Source organism: Protobothrops mucrosquamatus, unplaced genomic scaffold, assembly GCF_001527695.2.
Source record: "Protobothrops mucrosquamatus isolate PMUCROS unplaced genomic scaffold, P.Mucros_1.0 scaffold3951, whole genome shotgun sequence".
Classification (NCBI taxonomy): Eukaryota; Metazoa; Chordata; class Lepidosauria; order Squamata; family Viperidae; genus Protobothrops; species Protobothrops mucrosquamatus.
The window spans coordinates 71,051-96,812 of record NW_015389892.1 but is presented as its reverse complement, the minus strand read 5'-3'; the positions used below and the strand labels follow the sequence as shown (position 1 = coordinate 96,812).

General features: G+C 47.3%; 1 protein-coding gene across 1 annotated transcript in view; it reads left to right on the top strand.

The window, feature by feature from the left end:
* LOC107298409 (major facilitator superfamily domain-containing protein 8) overlaps positions 1-15,592 on the top strand; it is a 46,893-nt gene extending 31,301 nt beyond the window's left edge. Inside the window, exons 6-12 of the mRNA XM_015827788.1 lie at positions 290-608; positions 3,626-3,699; positions 5,398-5,481; positions 7,560-7,689; positions 11,489-11,611; positions 12,926-13,056; positions 15,494-15,592. Coding sequence (XP_015683274.1) covers positions 290-608; positions 3,626-3,699; positions 5,398-5,481; positions 7,560-7,689; positions 11,489-11,611; positions 12,926-13,056; positions 15,494-15,583 — 951 coding nt within the window. The 3' untranslated portion in view covers positions 15,584-15,592. The remainder of the gene's footprint in view (positions 1-289; positions 609-3,625; positions 3,700-5,397; positions 5,482-7,559; positions 7,690-11,488; positions 11,612-12,925; positions 13,057-15,493) is intronic.
* Positions 15,593-25,762: the final 10,170 nt, after the last annotated feature.

Genomic DNA, 25,762 nt, shown 5'->3' with positions numbered 1-25,762 from the left:
TCTAAATTAAGCTATCCATTCATAATACAAACAAAATTAACATACTTTAACTCTAACATACAATAATAAACTTAAATATAATATATATATATAAATTATATTAAATATATAAAAAATATTAGAAAAAAATATTTATTCAAAAGCTATATGATAATTAATCGCTTCATACTTTCTCTTCATATAATCTATCCATCTTCTCCACACCGAAATAAAATTTTTTTGAGATTGATCCTTCAAGTATGCGGAAATTTTTGCCATTTTGTTCTCTGCTCTTGACTTCTGTCGGCAGCTCTTCATGTGTCTGGTGTGGATTCTGCTTCAAGTGATTGTGATGGTGATGTACTATGACATCCAGCCACCGGCTCACACGGCAAGGACCATATCGACGATGCAGCGGGAGGCCTTGGAAGAGGAGCAGAAGCCACTGATACGACATGAGGTTGGCCGAGAAGAGGCCACGGGAGGGACCTGCTATGGCAGCACCCCTGTGGGACCTCCGCAACCTTCCCTTGGCGACGAATGTCGGTATGTGCCCAATGGACACTTGGCAGATGAAGAATCAGCTGAAGAAGACAAGAATCCCTTCCATCAATTTAGCTCTATGAAAGGTGAGGAACACCTTCGCTTATGGCAGGAACTGGTGAGGTCATAGTTGCCCAGGCTGGCGGCCAGCAGGTGGACCCTTTTTAGAACCTAGAACATGGAATAATGGTTGGAAGGGATCTTGGAGGTCTTCTAGCCCAACCCCTTGCTCAAGCAGGAGAGTCTCTATCTAAACAAATGGCTGTCCAATCTCTTCTTAGAAACCTCCAGTGATGGAGCACCCACAACTTCTGAAGGCAAGCCGTTCCACTGATTAATTCTTTCTCACTTTCAGGAAATTTCTACTTAGTTCTAGCATGTATCTCTCCTTGGTAAGTTTCCATCCATTGCTTCTTGTCCTGCCTTGGGAGTCTTTGGAGAATAGCTTGACTCCCTCTTCTTTGTGATAGCCCCTGAAGTACTGGAAGACTGCTATCTTGTCACCCCTGGTCCTTCTCTTTGTTACAATAGACATATCTATTTCCCTCAATCGTTCCTCGTATGGTTTAGCTTCCGATTCTATAAATCATCTTTGTAGCTCTTCTCTGCACCCTTTTTTTTCTGTGACCTACAGAGTAGGAGTAAGGGGGCTTTTGACCTGTTTGTCTTTTGAGATGTTTAAAAGGTAAAATGGATGCATCAGCCTTGCAGAGGTGAAATCCACCTATTCTAGAAAGTTTTCTGAAAATTTCCCTTACAATTGGGCTAAATAGTCTAATTTTGATGGTAAGAGATAAGGCACGCGCATTACTCCTTAAATCAACCACTAGCCCACCAGAAAGGGCATCCATTTTGGTCCTATGCACTTCCTGTGTCATTCGTGTTACCTCTAGCCATACTGTCTCCTTGTAAATACCTCTGTATCGCATAATCACCAAACTCCTATTATCCTCTACAAAGGCACATGCCCAAGAATTAAGGAAACCCCAAATTTGCTTTGTCTCTTGTCTTAAATACAGAATAATTCTAATGCTTAGCATCGCACGAAAAAGTACTTTCAAATCTCCAGGTGGGGTAGGGTGATAGCTTTTGTGATAGAGACGGATTCATACAAATAGACTGATCTGGTTACTGAACGTTTTGCCAAGTGTCAGTGCAGGGATCAGATGCCCAGGCAATGGATTCTTTTCGATCCAGAGACAATGAACACTCCAGGAAATAAAAGGGATTTTAAGCGTTAGTATTAGCTCAAGCAAACGGGGTTAAAAAGCACAACGTGAAAAGCACACCTCACCAGGCAAGGTTATACCCAAATGTCTTATAGGCTGCCAGGAGCTCTTTAATAAGGGCAGCAGAGATACCCCCGAGTGACCAGTTTCTACAGTAACTAGTGCTAGGTTCCATTCTGAAGCTCCCAACTAATAACAACACACACACACACACACAGAGTTTTATTGAAACCTGGCACCATGACTTCATGGCCCTGCTACAGTCAGGACACTGCACAACCTGACTTTGGTGGCTGGTATATGACTCTGAGATGGGAAAGGCTGAGATTTTCACAGTGAGAAAAAATACGAAACTGTGTGAAGTTATTTCTCTTCTTCCAAAGCAAAGAGTGAAAAACAAGCAGGCTGTCTCAGGATGAGCTCTAAACGTCTAGACTTTCCTTATTACGAGTAATTTTCATAATTTCATAATTTTCTTATTATCCTCGCAATCACAGCAGTCTTCCACGTTGCCGCTAGACCGAATTCTGTAATTTTCTATTTTTCTGTTAATATATTGAACCAGGTAAGTTAGCTTCAGTAAAATACAATAAGATAAATGAGACAGCTAACCCAGATTAAAAATAACAGTAGCTTAGTACGTAAAGCAATTCAATTACTGAAAGTCAGTGCAAATGTGGAAGAACGTTTTGGCTGCCGTAGACCAACATGGCTTTCCTCCTACAATGACTTCAATTACCGAATTAACTGATTTGGCATCCAGGTAATAGATTGAACCATAAGCTAATCAGATAAGCGGAGCTCACACATTGCACTAAACTTGAGAACTCCCTAACAAAGTTCACCCAGGGTCTTTTGTTAGCCTGATTCAGAGGGTTGTGTGTGTGTATCCAGCCAGAAAGAGAACCTTAATAATAATAATAATAGTAAAGTTGGAAGGGACCTTGGAGGTCATCTAGTCCAACCCCCTGCTCAGGCAGGAAACCCTATATCATTTCGGACAAATGGCTGTCCAGTCTCTTCTTAAAAACCTCCAGTGTTGGTGCATTCACCGCTTCTGGAGGCAGATTGTTCCACTGGTTAATTGTTCCAACTGTCAAGAAGTTTCTCCTTAGTTCTAGGTTGCTTCTCTCCTTGATTAGTTTCCACCCGTTGCTTCTTGTCCTGCCTTCAGGCGCCTTGGAAAATAGCTTGACTCCCTCTTCTTTGTGGCAGCCCCTGAGATACTGGAAGACTGCTATCCTGTCCCCCCTCGTCCTTCTCTTCGTTAAACTAGACATACCCAATTCCAGCAACCGTTCCTTATATGTTTTAGCCTCCAGTCCCCTAATCATCTTTGTTGCTCTTCTCTGTACTCTTTCTAGAGTCTCAACATCTTTTTTAAATCATAGTGATGAAAACTGGATGCAGTATTCCAAGTGTGGCCTTACCAAGGCATTGTAAAGTGGTATTAATACTTCACGTGATCTTGATTCTATCCCTCTGTTAATGCAGCCCAGCACTGTGTTGGCCTTTTTGGCAGCTGCAGCACACGGCTGGCTCATATTTAAGTGATTGTCCACTAGATTGAACCATAAGCTAACCAGATAAGCAAAGCTCGCACATTGCACTAAACTTGAGAACTCCCTAACAAAGTTCACCCAGGGTCTTTTGTTAGCCTGATTCAGAGGGTTGTGTGTGTGTATCCAGCCAGAAAGAGAACCTTGAACTATCCCAAGTAGAGTTCTCCCAAAAAACACCCGGAGGGACAGTTTTATGATTAACCCTTCATTTCTCTCCGCCCCCCCCTCCCCCCCGAGTAAAAAGGGCCTCCTGCCTCCTCAGCCTCAAGGAAGCTCTTCCAGATTTTGATGGTGGTTGTGTTTTCATTTCAGAATACTTGCGGGAGGAAGTGGTGGTTCTCCTCACCGCCCAGTTCATTACCCTCTTCAACCAAACGGCGTTGGAGGTAGGTCTGCTTGTGCATTGACCCCGGGCTCATTTCGTAGATCTAAAAGCAGAAAGTGGAGCTTTTCTGCATGTCCTTCCTTCGGCTTCCATTGTCACATTCTGGAAGCAAGAAGGTGGATGGTTAGTGCCAGCTCCTCTTGCTTAGATCTGGAGGGTCCAGGCAAGAGAACGTGAGGAAAAAAGGGGATTGTCTTCAAGGATGAAGGGGGGCAAGTTAGGGGGGAGCTGTGTGGGATAGGTTGTCTGACTTCACCCAACACACTAGGCCAGGGGTAGGCAACCTTGGCTCTTGTATGACTCGGGGACTTCAACTCCCAGAATTCCTGAGCCAGCCATGCTGAGGGGAAAGGGAGAGGTTTCCAAGCTGAGCCATGCTGGCTCAGGAATTCTGGGAGTTGAAGTCCACGAGTCCTAAAAGAGCCAAGGTTCCCCACCCCCGCACTAGGCCCTACAGCTAGGTTGATTAAAGTGTGATTTTTGTCTTCGCAGAACAAGTATTTAAGCATTCCTGCACTGAGGAGAGGGTTGGAACTACATCGGTGCGTTTCAAACATGGCAACTGTTCAGATGAGGAATTCTGGGAGTGGAAGTCCACACCTGTTCTGAAGTTGCCAAGTTTGAAAAACGGTGGACTGGATGATCTAGAACAAGGGGGTCCAACCTTGGCGATTTTAAGACTTGTGGATTTCAACTCCCAGAATTCCTCAGCCAGCGATGCTGGCTGAGGAATTCTGGGAGTTGAAGTCCACAAATATGAAATTTGCCAAGGTTGGACACCCCTGATCTAGAACCTCCTGGACAATCTTTACAATTTATTGCTTCTCTTTCGTTTCCGCACAACTGCGAGATGGCTTAGATTGAGGCGATTGGGCCAGAATCACCCAGCCCAGTCAAACTTAATGTGATGGCCCAGTTCAACCCAACCTTAAGACATTAGCTACTTTTCACAACACCCTAAACCGCCCCAAACTATCCAGTTCCATTTCAGCTTAGCTGGGAATTTCTCCCTTCGTGCTTCAAAGCCACTCCCAACTTTCATTGATCAACTTTTCAAAAGATACAAACTGATGGATAAGGGGTCGGACTTCTTGAAAAAAAAAATCACAATGGTGGTTGCGACTGTGTGGTCAAAGCCTCCTCATTTTTTGACAACCGTTGTGGCGCCGTGGTTCAAATGCAGTACTGCAGGCTACTTTTGCTGACTGCCGGCTGCCAGCAGTTCGGCACTTCGAGTCTCACTGGCTCAGGGTTGACTCAGCCGTCCATCCTTCCAAAGTTGATAAAATAAGGACCAAGATTTTGGGGGGGAAATATGCCGATTCTGTAAACCGCTTAGAGAGGGCTGTAAAGCACCGTGAATCGGTATATAAATCTAAGTGTTATTGCTATCGCTGGTTTTGTGTGCATCGTATGTATCAACCAATATACATTAGGGATGTCCGGTCTTTAAAGACTTGTGGACTTCAACTCCCAGAATTCCCCAGCCAGAAAGGACAGCCTTGATATAGCCCACCTTTCTCTGCCCCGAGGTACCCCAGACCAAGTTCCTTCATCCTCATTCGGAAGACTCAGAAGTTGAACGGTTCAGAATGGAAACCCCGGCGTTTAGTGTATTGAAAGCTGCTGCTCGTAGTGTTTGGAGGTCATTCTAAGAGTAGGTGAACCACCTGGAACTTGTGTTAATTTTCCTCTACAGACTATGGTGACTCCAATTACACAGAAGTATTTGAACTTTGGAGAACTGGAGAACAGCATCATGTATTTCCTGTGTGGTGTGGAGGTAAGGGTGAAAAGGGGTGACACTGTAACTGAGCAGCCTGTGTGTTACAGGAGATTTTGCTCACCGTTCCACTTTAATAAGGGAGAGCGTCGGCCTGACCAGGTAAAGCAGGTAGGAATCATGACCGGATGGAGGTAATTCTACTTCGTTGCAAAGCTACGTTGATAGGGCCTTGCAAGTATGAAAGTACATCTCTCTCTCTCCTCCCCCCCCTCTCCCCCCTCCCCCATACACACGTCTCTTTTTACAATCCAAGAAATTAGGCAGGGTCTCTTCAGACCCTCTTGCCCTGCCCATTACAAGTATCGGTGGTGGCGCAGTGGGATATATAAGTCTAAGGGCTAGAAGTCAGATTCACTTTACAACCACGTTACTAACTTAACAACTGCGGTGATTTGCATAACAGCTGTGACAAGAAAGTTCGCAAAATGGGGGCAAAACCCACATAATAAATATTTCACTTAAGAGGGACCAGAGCTTAAATCAGAACCGAAGAAACTTCTTGGATGAGAAGCGAAACATCTTCAAGGAAAAACAAAGGAAGTCCAGTTGCCTTTTGAAAAAGTACCTTTGGGACAACCATGATCTGGATAACTGAGAATAGAATGGAATGGAATGGAATGGAATGGAATGGAAGGGGAGAGGAGAGGAGAGGAGAGGAGAGAGAGGAGGGGAGGGGAGGGGAGGGGAGGGGAGGAGAGGAGAGGAGAGGAGAGGAGAAGAGAGGAGAGGAGAAGAGAAGAGAAGAGAAGAGAAGAGAAGAGAAGAGAAGAGAAGAGAATAGTGTTGGAACCTTGGAGGTCTTCTAGTCCAGCCCCCTGCTCAAGCAGGAGAACCTATACCATCTCAGACAGGTGATTGTCTAGTAGTCACTTCTTAAAAATCTCCAGTGATCGATTGGGTCGATTGTCCTCACTGTCAGGAAGTTTCTCCTAAATTCCAGGCTGTTTCTCTCTCTGATCAGTTTCCAGAATCTCCATAGACATTTAACAATCGTGTTACTGAATTGACAATGGCACTCATTCACTTAATAACTGTGGCAAGAATGGTTATAAAATGGAGCAAAACACACTGCACCACCGTCTCGCTTAGCAAGAGAAATGATGGGCTAAATTGTGGTGATAAGTCAAGGACAACCTGTATCCATCTTTGAGCTATGCTGCCTCTTCTCTGACTGTTTCCTTGGCGGTCTCTCCCCGCCCATTCTCCCAGGGTCTTTCCCCCACCTGCCATTACATGGAGATGGGGGGGGGGCTGAGTCCCCATTGCCAGGTCTTCCAATGGACCTCTTCCATGTCAAACTGAAGCAATGCATCATCTTTCTCCTTATCTCTCCCTCTTAAAAGAGTTGCCTCTAGGCGAGATGGGTGGCAAACATGTCTAATAAATAAAACCTGATTTTTGGCTGTTGATAGACAGCAGTCACTAGGAGCTAAAAATGATTCGGGAGAGAAATTTTTAATATGGTTAATGTGTGATGCTAATTTTGCTCTGCCCTGCCTCTGGTAAAACAGGTTTGGCAGGTTTTTAAATAAGATAGGAACCTGGCAAACCTTTTGAGAAAGTGGGGTTGTGAGTTTGTAGTATAAATACCAGTAGGAACCTGTTTTAGAATCTCTCTCTCTCTCTTCTCCCCCCCCTCCAGTTGATGTTTCTGTGGGTCAAAATGAAGGCCTCGGCCACCAATTAAATTTCAGTGTCCATCTCATGATTTGGGCTGTATCCAGATAACCCAATTAAACTGTTTACTGAATTAATCTAAATTTTTCGAGTCTCCTTAATCCATTTCCGCATAAACTGAATGGAGGGAGGGAGATGGACGGTTTCAAAATTTGATGAATAAAATAAATCAACCTAATGGGATGGGTTTGCATGACAAGCTGTGTCATGCACACAAAACCAAGTCCTTTGGTTAGTGGACAAGGGGAGCCATTCAGAGGCAAGCCCTTCCTTTGAATGCAGAAAGATTCTGGAATAATTCCTGATCTCTTTGATTGACAACCTGGAAGCAGGCTGTGAGAGTCACTGCCCACACAGGGTCCGATTACACCATCAGTGTGCTGCCTCTTCTTTTTCAGGTCATTGCTGGCTTCTTCCTGGTGCACTTTCTCAGCATCCGGCTATCAGATCGGATCATCTTGCTCATGGGTCTGGTCATCTGCAACGTAGCCTGTGTCTGGTGCCTGCTGTTCCTGGCACACCCCCGAGGTAATGATGGCAGACTGCCGGAGAAAAGCGTGAAGGGTTCTTCTCTACATCTTCTCAGTTCCTGACCTCTTGATGCCCTGGAGGCACAGAGATCTAGTAGAAGAGAATATTTGTAACTCAAGGTTGAACCGTGGGGTTCTTGGTGCTGACTGGACTTGGTTGTTTTCTTGCGGACATTTCATTACCCAGCTAGGTGACATCATCAGTGCCAGCCACCAAAGGTCTATGGAGATTCTTAGTCATCCAGATCGTGATTGTCCCAAAGGTGCTTTTTTTCAAAAGTCCACATTCTGGACAGAGAGGATCGCTGGTTTGAAAGAGGGGTCAAAGAGGCCATTTACGTTAAGATTAAATGGCCCTCTCTTAATTGGGGGGGGGGGAGGGGAGGGATATGACACCAGCCATCTCCTCTCTACAACACAGTCCTTTCAACAGATCCAAAAAAGTTCCACACTCATTTGCACTCTGATTCAGGTGACCCTGAGGGCACAGATACACCTCCACGTGGCCTCAATGACTCTCAGAAAGAGGGCTAACGACCAGATGACTGTATGGAATATAAAACCTTCCCTCCTCCACCATTCAGTCAGAACTGAAGAAGCTTCTTGGACGAGAAGCGAAACGTCTTCAAGGAAAAAATAAAGTCCAGTTGCCTCTTGGAAAAAGCACCTTTGGGACTGCTACCGTGTTTCCCCGAAAGTGAGGCCTACACCAACAATAAGCCCTAGCTTGATTTTGGGGGGTGGGCCTAATATAAGCCCTATCCCAAAAATAAGCCCTAGTTTTGGGGCGAGGCACAAACCTAAAAATTAAGCTGGGGTGAGGGTGTGGAGCTGCCTCACGTACCCAGCACCCACTTATCTTGCAGCCAGGCCTTTCCTCGCCAGCCCACTTCTTCTGAGGCCTCTTCTGTAGCCAGGCCTGCATTTCTCAATCATGGGGCTTTCCAGAAGGCCTGTGCAGCCAAGAATCGAGCTATGGATTCAATCTGTACCTCAAGTTGTACAAGATCTCAGCAGCCGAGCACCGAGTTATGGATTGAATCCATAACTCGGTACTCAGCTGCTTAGGCCTTCTGGAAAGGCCTGACTGCAAAATGCAGGCCCGAATGTAGCTGCAGAACTTCGGCCCCAGAAGAAGTGGACCGGCTGGGTGGGGCTGTCGGTGCCGGAGGTGAGGTAAGGCCTACCCCAAAAATAAGACCTGGTGCCTCTTTTGGAGGCAAAAAAAAAAAAAAGGACCCGGTCTTATTTTCAGGGAAACACGGTAGCAACGAAAGACAGAATGCACCAAGGACCCCCACAGACACAGAGCTATAAGGAACTGTCCAGGATCCACTAACACCTCTGACAGAGGATTATCAGGAGTCTGCTTGAGGCCTCTAGAGCAGGGATTCCCAAGCTTGGCAACTTTAAGACACGTGGATTTCAACTCCCAACTCGTCTACTTATACAAGAATTCTGGGAGTTGAAGTCCACATGTCTCAAAGTTGTCAAGATTGGGGACCCCTGCTCTAGAGCAGTGTTTCTCAGCCTTGGGGGCTTTTAAGAAGTGTGGGCTTCAAACTCCATGCTTTCCCATGGATGGCTGGGGAATTGTGGGAGTTGAAGTCCACACCTCTTAAAACGGCCAAGGTTAAGAAACACTGCTCTAGACTAGAGGAAAACTATATATCACAAAGCAACATTTCTGGTTAAGAGTTCATACCATCAGGACGTTCCTCCCAGTGACTAGCCTGGACCTTCTTCCTTGTAGTTTCAACCTACGGATCTAGTCTTGCCCTCCGGGGTAATCAAAATGTCCACACTTTCTTCTTTGTGGCCACCTTTTAGATATTTGAAATACAGCTGCCTCATCTCTGTCGAGTTGTCTTTCCTAATAGGCAAACATACCCAGATTCTTTTAACTATTCCTTGTGGAGCTGGGTTTCCAGACCACTACACATTCTTAGTAGGTCTCCTCTGAACTTGCTCCAATCTGTAAATTTTCCTTTTGAACTGTGGTGAGCCAGAGTTGCACAAAAGGTTTCATCAGGGCCGAGTAGATAATTCCTCAATTACTCTTATTTCTGTTTGTGTACCTCAAGAGAACATTTCCCTCTTTATAGCAGCTGGCTGATTAGGACGAGGGGATAGATGGGGAAATCATCAAATTTGCAGACGACACCAAGCTGGCAGGAATAGCCAACACTCCAGGAGACAGGCTTAGGGTACAGGAGGATCTGGACAGACTTGAACACTGGGCGCTATCTAACAAAATGAAATTCAATGGTGAAAAAAGCAAGGTTCTACATTTAGGCAAGAAAAACCAAATGTACAGGTATAGTATAGGGGGTACCTTGCTCAATAGTAGTAACTGTGAGAGGGACCTCGGAGTCCTAGTGGACAATCACCTAAATAGGAGCCAGCCGTGTGCTGCAGCTGCCAAAAAGGCCAACAGAGTGCTAGGCTGCATTAACAGAGGGATAGAATCAAGATCACGTGAAGTGTTAATACCACTTTACAAGGCCTTGGTAAGGCCACACTTGGAAAACTGCATCCAGTTTTGGTCACCGCGATGTAAAAAAGTTGTAGAGACTCTAGAAAGAGTACAGAGAAGAGCAACAAAGATGATTAGGGGACTGGAGGCTAAAGCATATAAGGAACGGCTGCTGGAATTGGGTATGTCTAGTTTAATGAAGAGAAGGACGAAGGGGGACATGATAGCAGTGTTCCAATATCTCAGGGGCTGCCCCAAAGAAGAGGGAGTCAAGCTATTCTCCAAAGCCCCTGAAGGCAGGACAAGAAGCAACGGATGGAAACTCATCAAGGAGAGAAGCAACCTGGAACTAAGGAGAAACTTCCTGACAGAACAATTAACCAGTGGAACAACCTGCCTCCAGAAGCGGTAAATGCTCCAACACTGGAAGTTTTTAAGAAGAGATTGGACAGCCATTTGTCTGAAATGGTATAGAGTTTCCTGCCTGAGCAGGGGGTTGGACTTGATGACCTCCAAGGTCCCTTCCAACTTTACTACTACTACTACTACTATTATTATTATTGTTGTTGTTATTGTTGTTATTGTTATTTACCAGCTCATGTTTTATAGTCTCCTCAATGGGAGCAGCTCTTATAAAATCCTTGTCCTGCAAAAGAGAAATTCAGCGGTAGTGTAAACTAGATGACGGTCAGATGTTGCTGGCTCAAAAAAAGGAACCTTGAATATTGTCATATCTACACAGGTAGTTCTCAATTCATTTAGTGACTGTTTGAAGTTACAGCAGCACTGAAAAAAGGGACTTGTGATCGTTTTTCACACTTACAGCCATTCAGCGTCCCCATTCAGCATCCCCACGCTTGGCCACTGACTCATATTTAAGACGGTTGCAGCGTCCCTGGGTCATGTGTGATCCCCTTTTGCGACCTTCCGACAAGCAAAGTCCATGGGGAAAGTTGTTACTAATTTAACAACTGCAGTGATTCACTTAACAACTGTGACAAGGAAGGTCATCAAATGTCACTTCACAGCTGTCTCGCTTTACAACAGAAATGTGGGGCTCAATTGTGGCCGTAAGTTGAGGACTGCCTGTAATCACCTCTTAGCCCAAATAGGCATTAAAAGGTTTTTCTTAGCAGGTTTTTCCCTTTCCGTATCTTGGCATGGATGGTGATGAAGACCAGTAGCACATGTTGACCCACCAAAGAGCTAGTTGAAGGTGTCCAGTCGAAGAAGCTGGCTTTGAGCGAGGTGCAATTTGCTGTGCTCTGCTGCGAACTTTCTCCTTACCGTGTTTTGCTTATGTCTCCCTCCCCCGCGCAAGGTACCTTTGCTGTCCTCCTCACGGAGCTGGTAGTGGGGGTCTTCTTGCAGGTCCTGGGCCTGCCCTTCGTCGCTGTCTCCCAGGTGTCCCTCTTCTCCAAAGTCACAGCAGAGAGAACACAAGGTAAGCCCACCCCATTCCTGATTCCAATCTTCTCCAACCTCCCTTTCCTCTCGAAAGTGTTGGCTACTCCCGCCTCTAGAGTTGCAAAAGCTGCTTTGATGTGTTTCTTCATACCGCGCCACCTTAGAACAGGGCTTTTCAACCAGTGGTACGGGTACCACCTGTGGTACATTAGCACCTGGCAGGTGGTACACGAACATCCTAGAAAAGTGGTAGCGGGGGAGGGGAATGAGCTGAACCGGTGGCAGCACCGCACAAGCCTGAGCGAGAGACGGCTGGAGCTGCAGGGCTGTCAGGGCTCAGCGGAAGCGCCAGGATCAGTGCCAGGCCCCAGCCAGAGCTCGGTGCTGGTCCTAGTGCTTCTGCTGAGCCCAGAAGAAGCACCGATCAGCTGGAATGTTGCAGCATCTCCAGGGTCTTGTGATTTACATTCAGATGCTTGGCAACTGATTCATATTTATGACGGTCACAGTGTCCCAGGGTCATGTGAAGTGACCAAAACCTGCTGCAACCTCCCAGCAGACGGGGGGAATAAAAACCAAACACTCCCCCACCCCACCCCCGTTGCCAATCCTCAACAGAAATGTTCACAACAATGGAAACCTCGGACAGGAGGAAGAGCGCCGCCGGGCGGGCAGGCAGGTGTCTTGCTCGGCTGTGGCTCGGGGGACACTTTTTTCAGTGCTATTGTAACTTTGAACAGTCACTAAGCGAACTGTTGTAAGTTGTGGACTACCTGTACTTTTATCGCTTTTTTCCTTTTTTGTTTTTGTTTTTTGGTCGTCAAGTTTTTGACACCTTGCTAGGCGACGGGTGGTACTCGGATGTTGTCATATCCTAAAAGTGGTACAATGGGTGAAAAGGTTGAAAAGCCCTGCCTTAGAAGACAACAAGCCCTCTCTTGGCTATGCTCAAGGATGCTGAAGGATAAGGCCAGGGGTCTTCAAACTTGGCTATCTTTTATGACTTGTGGACTTCAACTCCCAGAAATCATGCGATTTACAGTTGGATACAACCAGTTCAAATTTAGGACTGTTTGCAGCATCCCGGGGTCCTGTAATTACCTTTTGCACCCTTCTGACAAGCAAAGTCAATGGGGAGGCCAGATGCACGTAAGAACCGGCGTTAGTCACATAACAGCTGCAGCGATTCACTTAGCCTCTGTGGCAAGAAAGGTCGTAAAATGGGGCAAAACTCACTTAACAACCGTCCTGCTTAGCAACAAGAATTCTGGGCTCACTTTTGATGGTAAGTTTGAGGACTCCCCTGTATAGCAGGATTTATTTCTCTCTCGTTTTTTTCCTTCTTTGGCAGGGTTCAGCCACGGACTCCGTCGCTCTGTTGGGGGAATTGCCACCATCCTTGGGCCTCTGTGGGCCGGGGGATTGACGGATAATCTGTACATCATGCTCGGAGTGATGATGGGGCTGCTCAGCCTATTGACGGTGAGTGTCCGAAGGCCCACATTCTTTCTCTTTCTCCAGTTGTAATGTCCTGCGTCGAAGTATAATTCTGAGACCCCAGATTTCTCTGTTCTGTCAGCTTCTCTGTTCCGAGAAGAGAATCTTCTTGGGTTTCCCCAGCTGTGAGAAGCAGCTGTGGGGCGAAAAAAAAGGATAGAAAAGTAAAATTTGGGAAGTGCAGGAGGCAGTGAAAAGTGGAGGGTTGAAGTTGATACTCTATTGCAGGGCTTTTCAACCAGTGGTACGGGTACCACCTGTGGTACATTGGCACCTGGCAGGTGGTACGCGACCATCCTAGAAAAGTGGTAGCAGGGGAGGGGAATGAGCTGAACCAGTGGCAGCACCGCACAAGCCTGAGCGAGAGATCGCTGGAGCTGCAGGGCTGTCAGGGCTCAGCGGAAGCGCCAGGATCAGTGCCGCTTTCCAGCTGATCGGCGCTTCTTTGGGGCTGTCAGGGCTCAGTGGAAGTGCCAGGTTCAGCGCCAGGTTCCAGCTGGAACTTGGCGCTGACCCTGGCGCTTCCACTGAGCCCAGAAGAAGCACCAATCAGCTGGAATGTTGCAGCATCTCCAGGGTCTTGTGATTTACATTCAGATGCTTGGCAACTGGTTCATATTTATGACGGTCACAGTGTCCCAGGGTCATGTGAAGTGACCAAAACCTGCTGCAATCACCCAGCAGATGGGGTGGGGGAATAAAAACCAAACACCCCCCTCCCCACCCCTGCTGCCAATCCTCAACAGAAATGCTTACAATGAAAACCTCGGACAGGAGGAAGAGCGCCACCGGGTGGGCAGGCAGGTGTCTTGCTCGGTTGTGGCTTGGGGGGCACTTTTTTCAGTGCCATTGTAACTTCGAACAGTCATTAAGCGAAATGTTGTAAGTCGAGGACTACCTGTACTTCATCACTTTTTTCCTTTTTTTTTTTTTTTGGTCATCAAGTTTTTGACACCTTGCTAGGCGACTGGTGGTACTCGGATGTTGTCATATCCTAAAAGTGGCACAATGGGTGAAAAGATTGAAAAGCCCTGATATAGACCAGGGGTCTCCAAACGTGGCAGACTTGTGAGTGTCAACTTCCAACTTCCTGCTGGCTGAGGAATTCTGGGAACTGAAGTCCACAAGTCTTAAACTTGCCAGGTTTGGAGACCCCTGATACAAACTCAGGGTGACGAAAGGATGTTCGGGACCTCCCACAGTTCCTTGTCACTGATACACTGCCCAGCACCAACAAATGGGGAATCCAGAAGATTGGAGAGCTGCAGGTTGTCTGTCTAAATGTTGGAACCCAGAAGGTGATCCTTTCTCTCCTACAAGTGCTGCCTGTTAGGATAACCCTGCCAGAATTACTCCTCCCTGTTGAAAAAGTTGAAAAGCCCTGATCTATTGCACCAAAGGAAGTTGGAAGTCAATGCCTTTTTCCCCCTTTTTTTTCTCCCTTACCTCACTTCTCTCCTCCCTTTTTCCTTCCCCGTCTTTCCTGCTATTTGCTTTGTATTTCGATTGCATTGTATGTTATAAACCAATAAAACTCTAAAAAAGAGAGCAAGAGAGAAGTACAGGAGGCAGGAAGTACCTAGCTTCGTGACTTCAGGTAGTCCTCGGGTTACAGCAGTTCATTTAGTGACCGTTCGAAGTTACATGGACACTAAAAAAAGCGACTTATGACCGTTTTTCACAGTTAACGACCGTTGCAGCCTCCCTCGGGGGTCACGTGATCCAAATTCAGACGCTTGGCAACTGACTCATATTTGTGCTGCCTGTATCCCACGAATGGGGCTTTGGTTGTTTGTGGGGACCGGTTGCTGGCATGCTGCGGACCAATACCGGTCCACGGACCGGAGATTGGGGACCCCTGCCCTAGTAGGTTACCTAATAATAATAATAATAGTGTGAAAGTTGGAAATGACCTTGGAGGTCATCTAGTCCAACCCCCTGCTCAGGCAGGAAACCCTATACCATTTCGGACAAATGGCTGTCCAGTCTCTTCTTAAAAACTTCCAGTGTTGGTGCATTCACCATTTCTGGAGTCAGGTTGTTCCACTGGTTAATTGTTCTAACTGTCAGGAAGTTTCTCCTTAGTTCTAGGTTGCTTCTCTCCTTGATGAGTTTCCATCTGTTGCTTCTTGTCCTGCCTTCAGGCGCCTTGGAGAATAGCTTGACTCCCTCTTCTTTGGGGCAGCCCCTGAGATACTGGAACACTGCTATCATGTCCCCCCTCGTCCTTCTCTTCATTAAACTAGACATACCCAATTCCAGCAGCCGTTCCTTATATGTTTTAGCCTCCAGTCCCCTAATCATCTTTGTTGCTCTTCTCTGTACTCTTTCCAGAGTCTCAGCATCTTTTTTTACATCGTGGTGACCAAAACTGGATGCAGCATTCCAAGTGTGGCCTTACCTATCTGTCTCTTCCCTGCAGATCATGGTGGGGCTGTCCTACAGATACCTGGTCGAGATCCCAAGTGAACACCTATTGCCACGATCAACCCAGGAAGAGTCCAACTCATGAGGACCTGCTGAGGTGCCCTTGGAGGCATGGAGAAGCTCAGCAGGTGAAGGGATTGCCAGCCAACCGGCCATGCCAGGGGAACCACTTTTGGCTTTCAAATTCCAGGCTCAGGAACGTCACGAGAAGCTGGTAATGGCTCTCTCCACCTTAAAGATGGAGGAAGTTATATGGCATTTGTTTTGGTCTCTTCTTTCCACCAGGATATTTCTCTCTCTTTTTTTTGTTTTTTTTCGATATGAACCCAACAGAACGTGAAGCTTTTTCTTTTCTTTGGGGTGTGCTGTACAGGAGAGCAGAAAAGGTGTGGTAACTCCTCCGTTGAGCGAAGATCCACGTTCCGTTCTGCAGAAGAGAAGAGACGAGCTCCTCGGTGAATCTGAAACCCTTCTGTAAAAAGAGAAGAAACAGCCGACCTTTAACCTTTATTTTCTTATAATTTATTATGACTTTGGTGACAGCCCATTATTTTGTTGCTGCTGCTGCTGCTGTTGTTTTCACAGTTCTGACCTTGATGATTGTTAAACTGCACCGGGAGGGCTGGATGTTTTATTTATTAAAGTATTTCCACCCTGTCTTTGCTTTGGGCTGAGGACTGAACAGAACATCGAACACAGAATAATACTCTGGGAAGGGACTAGAAGGGAGGTCTTCTAGTCTAACCCCCTGCTCAAGCAGGAGACTCTAGAACAGTGATGGCGAACCTTTTAGAGCCCGAGTGCCCAAACTGCAACCCAAAACCCACTTATTTATCGCCGGGTGCCAGGTGGGCGTGGCCCACTGGTTGGGCGGGGCTGTGGTCATGGCAGACTGGGTGGGTGTGGCCAAGGTGGCCGTGATCACCTCAATGTTGTTGTGGGGGCCTGGCAGGGTTGGGGGAGATCCAGGGGGTCTCTGGCAGGTGGGGCGGTGGGCAGGAGGCTCGTCCTGTGGGATGAGGCAAGGCAAGGCAGGGCGGGGGTTCCATTATCACAGGGCAAGGTGAGGCAGGGGCCGGGGCGGCAGCTGCCTGACAACATTGGCCCCCGCACACAGAGACCAGCGAGCGCATGGGTGCTGGGATGCATCCAGCCACATGGGACCTCGGCGAGTTAGCGGGTGGCTGGTTGAAGAGAGATGGTTGCCATCTCTGGGGCATGGCATATGTGCCCACAGAGAGGGCTCCGAGTGCCGCCTCTGGCACGTGTGCCATAGGTTCGCCACCACTGCTCTGTACCATTTCAGACAAATGGTTGTCCAATCTCTTCTTAAAAACTTAATAATAATAATAAAACTTAATAATAATAAAACTTAATAATAATAAAACTTAATAATAATAAAACTTAATAATAATCAAATTTAATAATAAAAACTTGATAATGGCAGTGCCTGGAGACAGCAGAATAGACGAGAAAGAACTGGAGAAGATAACAAAATACAAAGACCTACAAACAGAAATAGAAAGACTGTGGCAAAGGCAAGCAAGGGTAGTACCAATAGTAATAGGCGCCTTGGGTGCAATCCCAAAACAACTGGAGCACCACTTGAACACCATTGGCATTGACAAATTCACCATTAGTCAATTGCAAAAGGCAGCCTTACTAGGAACTACTTCCATCCTGCGACGAGATCTGTAATACCATCAAACATCCACATCTGCCTATCCCAGGTCCTTGGGAAGGACTCGATAGGTAGATAAAAATGAGAAATCCAGTCTGAACATCTGGCTGACTGTGCGATGATCAATAATAATAATAATAATAATAATAATAATAATAATAATAATAATAATAATAATAATAATAATAATAATAATAATAATAATAAAGTTGGAAGGGACCTTGGAGGTCATCTAGTCCGACCCCCTGCTCAGGCAGGAGACCCTATACCATTTCAGACAAATGGCTGTCCAGTCTCTTCTTAAAAACTTCCAGTGTTGGAGCATTCACCGCTTCTGGAGGCAGGTTGTTCCACTGGTTAATTGTTTTAACTGTCAGGAAGTTTTTCCTTAGTTCCAGGTTGCTTCTATTTTTGGTTAGTTTCCATCCGTTGCTTCTTGTCCTGCCCTCAGGTGCGTTGGGGAATAGCTTGACTCCTTTGGGGCAGCCCCTGAGATACTGGAACACTGCTATCATGTCACCGCTCGTCCTTCTCTTCATTAAACTAGACATACCCAATTCCAGCAACCGTTCCTTATATGTTTTAGCCTCCAGTCCCCTAATCATCTTTGTTGCTCTTCTCTGCACTCTTTCTAGAGTCCCAACATCTTTTTTACATCGTGGTGACCAAAACTGGATGAAGTATTCCAAGTGTGGCCTTACCAAGGCATTGTAAAGTGGTATTAACACTTCACATGAACTTGATTCTATCCCTCTGTTAATGCAACCTAGGATTGCATTGGCACACAGTCGACTCATATTTAAGGGATTGTCCACTAGGACTCCAAGACCCTCTCACAATTACTGGCATTAAGCCAAGTTTCACCTAGGTTTTTGTTTTTAAAAAAAGTTGGTTGGGGAAATAGTCTGGAATGAGAAGAATCCCACAGTTCAGACGCATCTGGAAGGGGAAATTGTGGAGTCAGGAGGCCTCTAAAGCAGGGGTCCCCAACCCCCGGTCCGTGGACCGGTACCGGGCTGCGGCATGCCAGCAACCAGTCCGCACAAACAAGCAAAGCCCCATCTGCAGGATGCAGGCAGCACACAAAACCACACATTTTCCGGTCCGTGGAAAAGCCTCTCTCCATGAAACCGGTTCCTGGTGCCCAAAAGGTTGGGGACCTCTGCTCTAAAGGCTTGGTGATGGTGGAGCCTCAAGAAGAATAATTACAATTGGTCCTTGACTTATGACTACAACAGACCCCAACATTTCTGTTGCTTAGCAAAGCAGTGGTTAAGCGAGTTGCTTCTCCTTTTACAACCTTTTTGCTTTGGTTGCCAAGTGAATCACTCCCATCGTTAAGTCAATCAGTGCGGTCGTTAAGCAAATCTGGCTTTTCCCCCATTGACTTTGCTTGTTGGATGGCTGACTGGGAACAGAGGCTGTCGTCTCAGAGTGTCCTCCATACACCGGTTATAACAGAAAAATAAAAGCTGCTAAAGAGTTGGATGCTTGTCCAGCATGGTCTTTATGACTGTGCTTATCATCCAGTTATAAGTCATAAGTTAAGGACTACCTGTATTGAGAAAATGAGCCACTGGGGTGGATTGAAGCTGCCTTGGGCAAGAAATGAGGAAAAATGTCTGGGCCCAAATCAGAGAGACATCCTCTCTTCTGTTTGTGGGATTCCCACTTGAAGTTATCCCTTATTTGTCACCAGTGACTTGGCTGATTTTTACCAACTACGTCAATTTGGTTGACATTTTACTCCCTTTCTCAAAACCCTCCCAAGCTGGCTACTCCTCCTCACCTCTCCCGGCTGCTAAGTATGTTCTGGAATCCTCTAACGTTCCCTCTAGAGCAGGGGTAGGCAACCTTGGCTCTTTTGTGACTCGTGGACTTCAACTCCCAGAATTCCTGAGTCAGCCATGCTGAGGGGAAAGGGAGAGGTTTCCAAGCTGAGCCATGCTGGCTCAGGAATTCTGGGAGTTGAAGTCCACGAGTCATACAAGAGCCAAGGTTGCCTACCCCTGGACTAAGTTCTCAGGATTTCATCCTGAGAAATGCAACTCTCGTGCAGTATATATAGCAGATGTTCATGTGGCCAAGGCTGCGTCTGCTCCCATAATTTAACTAGGTGAAGAATTCAGATATGAGTGAGGTTTATCCGACGTGCATGAAGACGACCGAGGAACTGTAGCTGGTCGCAATGTGACAGGCCGATGAGTGAGTGATGGTTGCCAGCAACATGAGCACCATTTTTGATGGTTCCCGTGGAAGTGTTATTTCCACATCTTTAGAAGGAACACCTCCATTTCATTCTTAAGGGGTCAGATCTCACCCTGAGGTCCATATCCAGTTCTGGGCGGGATCCAGATGGGTTCAAGCGAAGTGTGAACCACTCCAAAAGAAGATGACCGTGGAACTGGCAGCGTAGCCCTACAGAAATAGAGAGGACGGGAGCTGGGAAAGTTTAGCCGTGAGAAAGTAGGACAAGAACTCTGGCTCTCCTTTCCCGGATGAGTTGAGAGGAGACAGCTGTGAATTTCTTGAACTTGAGTTTCTCATGGAGGGAGACATTTGGACTTGATGCCTTCAGCCTCTCCCTGCCCTCCGCATTTTGGATTCTGTTCTATGAATATACTGCTGCTTATTAAACCTGGGGCTGATTTTTTTTTATTGGTCCTCAAGCAAGGAGGAGATGAAGATGGGTCTCGTTCCAGCAGGGGACACTGTGGTTCCATCAACATCAAAGTGGTGCAGAGGACCACTACCAGAATAACAGAACAACAGAGTTGGAAGGGACCTTGGAGGTCTTCTAGTTCAGCCCCCTGCTCAAGCAGAAGATCCTATACCGTTTCAGACAATTCTCTGATTTTGTCTTAAAAACCTCCAGTGATGGGGCACCCACAGCTTCTGGAGGCAAGTCGTTCCACTGATTAATTGTTCTCATTGTCAGGAAATTCTTCCTTAGTTCCAGATTGGTTCTCTCCTAGATTAGTTTCCATCTGTTGCTTCTTGTCCTGCCTCCTGGTGCTTTGGAGAATAGGTCGACCCCCCCTTTTTTTGTGGCAACCCCTCAAATATTGGAAGACTGCTTTCATGTCACCCCTCGTCCTTCTCTTCATTAAACCAGTTCAAGGGAGAGGAAGAAGCCAAGCTGAGTGTTTCCTTTTCTGGGGAAACGAAATAAAATGAGGGTGGGTGGGTGGGAGAGGAGAAAAGAGATGGGTGGAGGGAAAGAAAAATGAATATTGGAACACGAAAATATTCAGTTGAGGAAGAAAGGGGAACTGGAATTCCACCATACCAGGACTGTTGGGTTGAGGTTTTTTTTTGTTTTTTTTTCAAATTCTGGGCAATTCACCACTGCTTCCTTGTGAACATAGTTGCAAGACTGTACGTCAGAGGTCCTCAAATCTTTTGGGCACCAGGGATCGCTTCCATGGAGAAAGGCTTTTCCACAGACCGGAGAGTGCGTGATTTTGTGTGCTCCCTGCATCCCACGGATGGGGCTTTGCTTGTTTGTGTGGACTGGTTGCTGGCATGCTGCGGCCCGGTACTGGTCCACAGACCGGGGGTTGGGGACCCCTGTTGTACATCATAGAATCATAGCATCAATAGATTCAAAGGGTTGAAGGTTTTGCCCTAATAAAGATATCCTCACACAGGCAGTCCTTGACTTACAGCCACAATGGAACCCAATATTTATATTGCTAAGCAAGGCAGATGTTAGGTGCATTTAGCCCCATTTTACGACCTTCCTTGCCACGGGTGTTAAGTGTCAATCGCTGCCGTTGTTGAGTTAGTAACGCGGTTGTTCAGTGACTAAGCTTCCCCATAGGCTTCGCTTGTCAGAAGGTCGCAAAAGGTGACCCAGCCAGTCCACATAACTTAACGTTGCCGAGGTTGAGAAACACTGGTCTCTAGTGTGTGTTACGTGAACTCGGCCGTCGTGAGATTGAAAAGGACACAGGCGTAGGGAGAATTGGCAGCCTCTACCTCAGTGTTTCTCAACCTTGACAATTTTAAGGCATGTGGACTTCAACTCCCAGAATTCCACAGCCAGCAATGCTGGCTGTGGAATTCTGGGAGTTGAAGTCCACATGCCTTAAAATTGTCAAGGTTGAGAAACACTGCTCTACCTGAACTGATCTTGTCAAAAAATGAGAATACAGGTAGCCCTTGACTTATAATCAGTGGTGGGATTCAGCCGGTTCGCACCGGTTCGGCAAAATCGGTAGCTAAATTTTGCTGAGTTCGGAGAACCGGCTTAATGCACAGTGCTTCCGGAAGTCCATTCTAGGCCTCAGAGGCCCGGAGGAGGCCTCCCAGGCCTAGAACGGCCCACCAGAAAGTGCATGGATGCCACTTCCGGAAATCCGTTCTAGGCCTCAGAGGCCAAGCAGAGGCGTAGCGTGGGGGGTGCAGGGGGGGCCGGCCGCACCGGGCGCAACATCTGGGGGGGCGCGCTCGCACTCGCAGCTCTCTGCCCCTGCCTGTGCGAATCCGATCCGAGCCGCCGGGTCGCCGCCCACTGTGGAGGGGGGGGGGCGCAAATTACTTGCCTTGCCCCGGGTGCTGACAACCCACGCTACGCCACTGAGGCCAAGGCCTGCATCCAATAAGAGAACCGGTTGTTCAGGTATTTGAATCCCACCACTGCTTATAATCACAACTGGGACTGGATTTTTCCATTGTTAAGCAAGGTGGTTCTTAAGGGAGTCACGCCTGATTTTACGACCTTTTCTGTCACAGTTGTTCACTGCGGTTGTTAAATGGTTCACACGGTCATTAAGCACATCCAGCTTTCCCCATTGACTTTGCTTGGCAAAAGCCAGCGGGAAGGCTCACAAATCGTGATCCTATGATCCCGGGACATTGCAAGGGTGGTAAATACGTACCGTTTCCCAAGGGCCCAAATTTTGATCACGTGACAAGTGGGGATGTTGCAGCGGCTGTTAGTGCCTTTTTCTTCTGTGGGAAGTCAGAGCCCGCCCCAGAGAAGGAAATATTAAAAGGGGCAGAAAAATATATTTTTCCTCAAAGGGATTTTTTTAAAAGCAGAAACCAAATCTCTCTGGCCTCAAATCTCTGCCCCAAGCAAGAGCCAGCCCTATACGAATGCAAATGTAAAACCATCAGAAAATTTGTCAAGACAAAGAGACTTAAAATCTGCATGCCCCACCCAAACTCTAGGAGTCATTAGCCCCATCACCAGGGAAGCAGGATATGATAATAGGATTAAACCACAGATATCAAGGCCTAGAAAAACACTCAGAAATAGCCTCAAAGTTCATGCCACAGGAACAGGAAACTATTCCAAACAAGAGGCTAGAGGGGGTATAAAAACCTTCTACCCATGTGCTCAGCCACTTCTTCCCTCTGGTCTTTCCTGCAAGAACCATCTTTCTGCCTCTTCAATAAACTGTAACCTTCTTCCCAAAGCAGTCGCCATGTTGCTTATTTATCCCCGGCTTGGATGAATCAGGATGAAGACTTACTTCTGACACTTCAGTGCCCTTGTAACCTTGAACGGTCACTAAACGGAATGGTTGTAAATCAAGGGCTACCTGTATTCCAGTTCCCACCCATGGCACATGCAATAATAAGAAGATAAGATCCCCTTATCTTAAGAGGATGGCGGCTGGATAACGTACAGATCACCAGGAGATCTAGAAACACAGAAACCCCGGGTAGATGTTTCTCGGAAGCCCCCCCCCCGTCCCCAAATAAACCAAGCGTGCAGATTGACCCACATGGCAAAAAGGTCCATCTGTCTAGCTTGTCATTAGGGATTTAATAAGTTGCTGGGGTCCCTTGCTTATCAAAGATTACTGCATGACAATCCACAAGGCCGGCCAGGGGAATTTTAATTAAGAGAAGAAAGGAAGCTGGCCTGCTCTTAACCCCCTGGCATCGCACAGGGGCTGCCCCCCCCACCAGCTGGAAACCCTCAGAGCCGCTCCTCCCTCCTAGCTGAGGCCAGCCAGCTTGGAGAAGGTGAGTCCAAGGTTTCTTCTCAGGTGGGTCAAGCTCTTCCACTGGGCGAAGGTTGGATGGATACATTGGACAAGGCAGGAGAGGGTCAGTCCTCAGAGGGTCCCCTGGTGGTCCTGTGTGAGGCCTCTGGAGATGCTGAAGGCTTGTGGGATGCTTCAGTAATTCCCTAGCTTGCTGTGCCAGCCCTCCATTCTTCTGCCTGGCAGAGTTCCTCCTGATCATTCTGGTTCACTTGCAGGCCACCAAATTCTTATTCTCTCTCTCTCTCTCTCTCTCTCTCTCTCTCTCTCTCTCTCTCTCTCTCTCTCTCTCTCTCTCTCTCTCTCTTTCTTTTCCCATCTCTCCCTCCCTCTCCCTCCCTTTCTCCCTTTTTCTCTCTTTCTCTCTTTCTCTTCCCATCTCTCTCTCCCTCCCTCCCTTCTCTTTCTGTTTGTCTTTCTCTCTTTCTCTTCCCATCTCTCCCTCCCTCTCCCTCCCTTTCTCCCTCTTTCTCTCTTTCTCTTTCTCTTTCCATCTCTCCTCTCTCCCTCCCTCTCCCTCCCTTTCTCCCTCTTTCTCTCTTTCTCTCCCCATCTCTCCCTCCCTCTTTCCCCATCTCTCTCTTTCTCTTCCCATCTCTCCTCTCTCTCTCCCTTTCCCCCTCTCTCTTTCTCTTTCTCTTCCCATCTCTCTCTCCCTCCCTCCCCCTCCCTCCCTCCCTCCCTCCCTCCCTCTCTCTCTCTCTCTCTCTCTCTCTCTCTCTCTCTCTCTCTCTCTCTCTCCCTCCCCAATTCACCATTCCCAGGGTTATTTTTAGCAAGCATTCAAAGCCCACACCAGGTCAGTGGAGAGAGGCATGGAAGGAGGACCAAGAGGCCAGGACAGGAGGTGTGTGTGTGTGTGTGTGTGTGTGTGTGTGTGTGTGAACTTCCTGATCCTTTGCTTTGCTTGCTTGCCTTCCTGCTGTCCTGGATCTTTCCATGGGGAGTGGGGAAGGCTTGTGTTCATACAACCCACTGAACCAGTCAGGGACCTAGTACTTTGTTGTTGTTCCATCGCTAAGCCATGTCTGACACTTTGCGATCCCGTGGACCACAGCACGCCGGGCCCCCCCTCCCTCTTGTCCCCCACTGTTCTCCGGGAGTTTGCCCCAATTCTTGTTCATTGCTCTGATGACACCGTCTAGCCACCTCTTCCTCCACCGTCCCCTTCTCCTTTTGCCTTCCGTCTTTCCCAACATGGGGGGGGGGCTTTCTCAAGGGGTCCTCTCTTCTCATTCGGTGGCCAAAGGATTTGAGCTTCGGCTTCAGGGTCTGTCCTTCCAAAGGAGAGGTTGGAACTTTAAACTGCCCCGGCTCATGGCAACTGGTGTGACAAAATCATGAAAACATGACAAAACAAATGGTGCCGAGGGTGTCTTCATGCCCAGAAGGTGGGCCATTTCTTCCTTTCCCATTGTCATCTTTTTCACCAATCTTTGCTCACTTTTTCTCCTTCCTTCCGCCATTCCTCCCTCCCTCATCCATCTTGCTCCTTCCTTCCTTCGTTCCTCCCTCCCTCCCTCTCTCTCCCTTCATCCTCAAATTCCTTTCCCTCCCATGTCTGCTCTCCCTCCCTCCCTCCCTCCCTCCCTTCTTTTCCTTTCCTTTCCTTCCTTCTTTCCTCCCTCCCTCTCTCTCCCTTGCACCTTCCTTCCTTCCTTCCTTATCCTCCCTCCCTCCCTCTCTCTCCCTTGCATCTTTCTTCCTTCCTTCTTTCCTCCCTCCCTCCCTCTCTCTCCCTTGCATCTTCCTTCCTTCCCTTTCCTTCCTTCTTTCCTCCCTCCCTCTCTCTCCCTTGCATTTTTCTTCCTTCCTTCTTTCCTCCCTCCCTCCCTCTCTCTCCCTTGCATCTTCCTTCCTTCCTTCCCTTTCCTTCCTTCTTTCCTCCCCCTCTCTCTCCCTTGCATCTTCCTTCCTTCCCTTCTTTCCTCCCTCCCTCCCTCCCTCCCTCTCTCTCTCCCTCCCTCTCTCTCCCTTGCATTTATCTTCCTTCCTTCCTTCCCTTTCTTTCCTTCCTTCTTTCCTTCCTTCCTCCCTCTCTCCCCCTTGTATCTTCCTTCCTTCCTTCCTTCCTTCCTTCCTTCCTTCCTTCCTTCCTTCCTTCCTTCCTTCCTTCCTTTAACCAACCATTTTTCTGGGCAATATAGAAGATCAAAACCAAATTAAAAACCATAATTTTTATGCAGCAGAAAACCATGGAAGCAGCAAATGTAGTAGCTATAAAAGCAACACTGGTGCTTTCTGAGTAGAGGGTAGAAAGTTATAAACTCCCAACAATAATCAATAATGCAAGAGAGCTCAAGGAACCGATTCTGCACACAGAAAATGCTAAACCACAGCAGTGTGCAGAGATTAAAAATGTAATGCTTTATTTTGCTGCTGCTCCTCATCTTTAAACAACTTAAGCAAGTGAAGGCAATCACAGACAAGGCTGCCTGGCATCCTTGTGGTTTGGGAAGGAGCAGTGAAGAGCTAAAAAAAGCTTTGCTCCAAACTGGAAATCTGGCTCAGAAACAGTAACTGTGAGAGGGACCTTGGAGTCCTAATGGACGATCACTTAAACATGAGCCAGCCGTGTGCG